Source organism: Sander lucioperca, chromosome 14 (assembly GCF_008315115.2).
Source record: "Sander lucioperca isolate FBNREF2018 chromosome 14, SLUC_FBN_1.2, whole genome shotgun sequence".
Classification (NCBI taxonomy): Eukaryota; Metazoa; Chordata; class Actinopteri; order Perciformes; family Percidae; genus Sander; species Sander lucioperca.
The window spans coordinates 11,895,724-11,901,981 of NC_050186.1; the positions used below are offsets into that span (position 1 = coordinate 11,895,724).

General features: G+C 41.2%; 1 protein-coding gene across 1 annotated transcript; it reads left to right on the forward strand.

Annotated features, from left to right (window-relative positions):
• Positions 1-1,981: 1,981 nt before the first annotated feature.
• On the forward strand, positions 1,982-4,154 carry LOC118492956 (tripartite motif-containing protein 16-like). The gene has a single exon (XM_035991771.1). It carries the CDS (start codon positions 2,155-2,157, stop codon positions 3,814-3,816), a length of 1,662 nt encoding a protein of 553 aa, XP_035847664.1. The 5' UTR covers positions 1,982-2,154; the 3' UTR covers positions 3,817-4,154.
• The last annotated feature ends 2,104 nt before the right edge of the window (positions 4,155-6,258 follow it).

Sequence of the window (6,258 nt, forward strand, 5' to 3'; positions counted from 1 at the left end):
AATGGGATATTTTAGTTGACTATGGAAAACAATAGTCTAGCTAGAGTGAAAGAGTGAAAAACAAGAACTAACCGGTATCTAAAGGGCTCTATTCTTTGCCATTAATACAGCCTGCTATCTCTATAGTATTAAAAACAATATCAGTCTTCAGTTGTCACTGAAAACTAAATGTCATAGTGTCCCTGTTAATGCTATTGTACTGGTATACCCTTCAGTTCATCGACCAGATGGACATTGGAAGATATTTTAGGAGAGAGAGAGATGCAGGACATTGGCAGGGCAGATGATTCTGATTCAGGTCAGTAGTGGTCTACAGGTCTAAGGAAATGTGGGCCGTTTGGTTTTCTTCTAACAGGCATTTGTTGCCAGGTAAAGGCACCAAAGCATAGCCTGAACTAAATTATTTCATATTTATTATATATGCTATATTATGACCAATTTAAATGTCTGCATTCATTTGCTGTAATAAATTAAACAAACATGTAGATGTTGCCTAAATGTAGGCTAGGATATACATGAGCATATATATACCCACAGATACATACATTAAAATATAATACATTGAAAGCAATAATACATACATAGGCTACATGCATACATAGGCCTACACATAGCAATCGTTACTCCTAATATTTTATTCCTTCCGCCATCAGGTTAATAAATTCAGACAATAGCCACTTTAAATAAGATCCTTATCAACAGCTATTGTCAGGGTTTTGGTATTTTGTTCTGTTTTATTGTGTAGTCTTGTTTCTCTGTTTTGCTTGGTTTCCTGTTTTATTTTGATAGTCTGTCTTGTCTCCCTTGTCTTGTCTAGCTTACGTCCTGTCTTTGTTTGTTTCCCGCCTTTTTTGATTGTTCTGCCCCACCCTGATTTGTTCCACCTGTTGTTTCACCTGCCTCTCGTTCCCTCATTACCTTGTGTATTTAGCCTCTCTGTTTTCCCTTGCCTCTTGTCGGATCGTCTCGTCTTGTTTGCTGTGTGTTCTGGTTTGTTTCTGTATTCCCTGTCGTGGAATTCCTGGATGTATTGGATTATTGCTCCCAGTAAGTTTTGCTTGTCATTAAATAAAACTCTTTAAACTGCATTTGGGTCCTAACCTTGCCTGCCTTCGCACCAGCCGTGACAGCTATATGATAAATTATGCAACAATGCCTATTTATTCTTTTATTCTTTTCTATGTACTGCTATTTGTCTGTTTTACTGATTTGTGCTTGATGTGACATCTTAAATGTTAACATGACACTACAGGGCAGTACCAGTAATTACTGTAATTAAATAGCATTCTTTGGACCTGCAACTTATCTAATAGAGAGAGGAATTAGATTTGGTATTACTGATAACATTTAAGTCATAGCCTACAGAAGAACTCAGCAGGAGCACAGTCTGGCCTAAGTTAACCCCCCCCCCCCATGCAGCTTTGATGTGTCTAAAAGATAACATTACAGTGATTTTTGTTCAACACAGGACAAATGGCTGTTGCGTTTTACTTGTTAACATCTTGGCTTCTTCACTGGTTGTTGTAATAATTAACAAAAGATGCGAGTGCAAAGATTTTGCATACCCTGGGGGCTAACCCCCCCCCCCCTCCCCTTGTCTTTCAATCCTAGTGACATCCCTGGTCTGACGTTAACTTGACTGATCTGTTTGAGCTGTTTTTCTTACCTAGGACTGTGTGAGATAGGATTTTGTCCTAGGATGAAATGATCCAAAGTTTGATTAAAATTAATTTCAGGACAACTCAGTAATTTTGTAAACTGGGGCGCCGTCTCCAAACCCTCTGATTACTGTTGTCTGCGGTACAGTCTGCAGACATTTGGGACAGAAAACTCTGATCACATTGCAGCTTGAACTTTGAGCCTCTTGCTCAGATATGCTGCACAAAGGATTGTGGGCCAGAAAAGCACGCTGGCTTGCAAGCAAAGCTTGGTAACCCCTCCCTCCTCTTCCTCCTCTCAAACACAGCCAGCTCCACTCTGTCCACTCATTTCCTTGTTCCCTCCCCTTCAGATCTACAGTTTGCAGATGGGTGTAACCAACATGCTGGTGAAGTACAACAGAGTATCACTGCTGTTTTTACATCAGAGCTCAGACTAGTCTCACTTCTCAGGAAGTGAGACTCAGACAGTCGTTGTCACTGAGCGAGAGGTGAAATGGCGCAGAAAGGAATTCAGCTGGACAGGGAAACTATCTCTTGTTCTATCTGTCTGGATGTACTGAAGGATCCGGTGACTATTCCCTGTGGACACAGCTACTGCATGAACTGTATTAAAAGCTTCTGGGATGAAGGGGATGAGAAGGAAACCCACAGCTGTCCTCAGTGCAGACAGAGCTTCACACCGAGGCCTGTCCTGCTGAAAAACACCATGTTAGCAGTTTTAGTGGAGGAGCTGAAGAAGACTGGACTCCAAGCTGCTCCTGCTGATCACTGCTATGCTGGAGCTGAAGATGTGGCCTGTGATTTCTGCACCGTGAGAAAACTGAAAGCACACAAGTCCTGTCTTGTCTGTCTGGCTTCTTACTGTGAGAAACATCTTCAGCCTCATTATGATGTCGCTCCATTAAAGAAACACAAGCTGGTGGAGCCGTCCAAGAAGCTCCAGGAGAACGTCTGCTCTCGTCATGATGAGGTGATGAAGATGTTCTGCCGTACTGATCAGCAGCTTATCTGTTATCTCTGCTCTGTGGAGGAACATAAAGGCCACGACACAGTCTCAGCTGCAGCAGAGAGAGCTGAGAGGCAGAGAGAGCTCGAGGGGAGTCGACAAAACATCCAGCAGAGAATCCAGGACAGAGAGAAAGATGTGAAGCTGCTTCAACAGCAGGCGGAGGCCATCAATCTCTCTGCTGATAAAGCAGTGGAGGACAGCGAGAAGATCTTCACTGAGCTGATCCGTCTCCTGGAGAAAAGAAGCTCTGATGTGGAGCAGCAGGTCAGATCCAGGCAGAAAAGTGAAGTGAGTCGAGTCAAAGAGCTTCAGGAGAAGCTGGAGCAGGAGATCACTGAGCTGAAGAGGAAAGACGCTGAGCTGAAGAAGCTCTCACACACAGAGGATCACAACCAGTTTCTACACAACTACCCCTCACTGTCACCACTCAGCCAACCTACATCCAGCATCCATATCCGTCCTCTGAGCTGCTTTGAGGACGTGACAGCAGCCGTGTCAGAAGTCAGAGATAAACTACAGGACGTCCTGAGAGAGAAGAGGACAAACGTCTCACTGACAGGGACTGAAGTGGACGTTTTACTGCCACAACCAGAGCCTGAGACCAGAGCTGGATTCTTAAAATATTCCCGTGACATCACACTGGACCCAAACACAGTAAACACATGGCTGTTATTATCTCAGGGGAACAGAAAAGCAACAGTAATGAGTGAACAACAGTCTTATTCTAGTCACCCAGACAGATTCACTGACTGGCCTCAGGTCCTGAGTAGAGAGAGTCTGACTGGGCGTTGTTACTGGGAGGTGAAGAGGAGCAGGAGAGTTAAAGTAGCAGTCGCATACAAGAATATCAGCAGAGCAGGGGGGTCGGATGAATGTGTATTTGGATACAATGACAAATCTTGGGCATTAGAGTGTAACAACAACAGTTATACATTTTGTTACAACAATGTCCAAACTCCCGTCTCAGGTCCTCTGTCCTCCAGAGTAGGAGTGTACCTGGATCACAGTGCAGGTATTCTGTCCTTCTACAGCGTCTCTGAAACCATGACTCTCCTCCACAGAGTCCAGACCACATTCACTCAGCCGCTCTATGCTGGACTTTATCTTTATTATGGAGACTCTGCTGAGTTGTGTAAACTGAAATAGACAGTCATTTAAGGGTTAAATTCTGTGTTTTAACTCTTCAACTTATTCAGGGTTCAACAATAAGAATTAACTGATGGCCCGGGGCAAATAAAACGCCACGTGGGGCAAATAAATATAACAACCCACCTGCCTGTTGATGGTATCATAAAAGACGACATCGTTCTCTTGCCCCGTCGGAGAACGCTCGTAGATTTGAATGTGCCGTTGACCAATCAGGAACTGAGTTGGTGCTTGACACGAGATTTTTTTTCAAAAAAAGGTTTTTACACTTTTGAGGCTTTTGAAGGTTTCAACTTTACATTGGCATTATTTTCCAAAGATTTGTGCTGTGATCACAAAAGATGCTTCCCATTGAAATACATTAGTTTAAAAAACGTGCTGACCATCACGAAAAAAACAACATAAACGTGTCCGTGTACACAAATCAATAGATTAAATTACGTGAACATTTCACGAACTGCCGTGAGACTGGGTTGAAATATCAGAAAAAGGCGACAACAAAAACAAAAAACTCAAAAAGCAACAAAAAAACCTACGGAAAAAAGCAACAAAATCGTTGACAAAAGCGGAAAAAAATACAGAAAACGGGACAAAAACATCCAAAAAAGCAACAAAAACTTCGGAAAAAGCCCAGAATGAATTATTGGGTTGTAACCCCCCCCATCCCCCCTGTAAATAATGCCTATAATCATAATCGCCTATAATCATCATCAATAACTCATTCTTCTCTTTTACATAGCTGAGATTCTGGTCTAACAAAGTGATTGTGTGGATGAAGTGAATCTGTATGAAATCATTGAACAAGAGTCTTTGAACAGACTTTACTGATGGGATGTGTGAACAAACTGAAGCTTTACATGATGAATAAACTAACATGAACAAAGTATTTTCTTCCTGTCTTCATTCCAGGGTTTCATACAAAGCTGACGGAGAAAATGTGAAACTGATATGAGAGTATAACTGAGGCCCTTTTCCTCCTGAAACACCACAAAGTACAGTGGTCATGTTTAGAGTCAGTCAGTCTCTCTCCTTTCAACTTTTTTCACTAAAACTGCTCCGTCACAGAGAAATGAGCAGAGTTTTCTATCACTTGTTGCTTTTTACAGCCAACATTTCCTCTCTGCACTGAGTCAATAAATATTACACACACTTAACCCTCCTGTTGTCCTCGGGTCAAATTTGAACCAAATTCAAAAAGTTTCTATATCAGAAATTTGGGTTTCTTTCAACCAAATTCTCAAAAAATATAAACATGGATGGTTCCATACAACTAACTAGTAAAATAAATGATCAGCTTACTACATTCTTTGAATTTGGGTGTTTTATTCAATTTTATAGCATTTGAAAAAAAATTTATGAAAGAATGTTTAAAAAAAAAAAAAGACGAAAATGTTGGAAAAATGTCAGGGAAAGCGACAAAAGTCTTGAAAATAAATGAATGTATAATTTGACCCAGAAAAATAAAATGTTGCCTGGTCGACGGGAAGACAACACAACGGGTTAAAAAACAAAAAATACTAAGAATTAATTTGGTCGAGTTTGCGTGTGAAGAACTTTTGTACCCAAAATGTTCAAGTTCAGTGCTTAAGTTCAGTTTTGACATACTTGTACTTGAGTATTTTTTATTTTATGCTACTTTATCTTTCTACATCATCCAAGAGGTAAAAATTTTACTTTTTACTCCACTACATCTGTCTGACACGCTGTGTTTTTTTTTTTTTTGTACTTTTTCAAATACAAAACGTTGATAAGATGCAGTACTAAAGTAGTTCACAGAGTATCAATACTTTAGCCTGGGTAAAACCCTGACGAACTTCCGGCAAATTTGAGATTTGCTCTGCAAGTCAGTCTGGAGAAGAGCCCATTCAAGCCCATTTCCAATGTCCCCAAAATCGAGGCACCAATCACAACCGTTGAGGCGGGCTTTACACCAATCACAACCGTTGAGGCGGGCTTTACGCGACGACGATAACGCAGCGACGGCGAGCAGCTTTTTGTTATATATGTCAGTGCTTTTTGTTTACATTAAACATGACAGCTACCAAAGCGCAGCGTCACCCGGATCGTTGGTCTGATTGGTTGAAGGACTATCCAATGCGCCCAGAGGCATTTGAGCAGCGTCCGTTGGTGACGCCCCCTTTGGAAATGAGCTGTCAATGAACCTTTCCCAGACCCACTCTCAGTTACAACTGAGAAGGGTCTGGTGTCAACCAGGCTATCAATACTTGGCTCCACATTGATGAACTGCAACATGAAATGCTCTTCCATGCTTGTTTTACATATTCGATAATAACAAGACACTTTGAAGGAGGCAGTCTGCATAATGAGTACTTTTACTTTTTATACTTTAAGTATATCTTGCTGATAATAATTCAGTACTTTTACTTAAGCAACAGTTTAAAATTGAGGACTTTCACTTGTAGTGGAGTATTTTTAAACTGA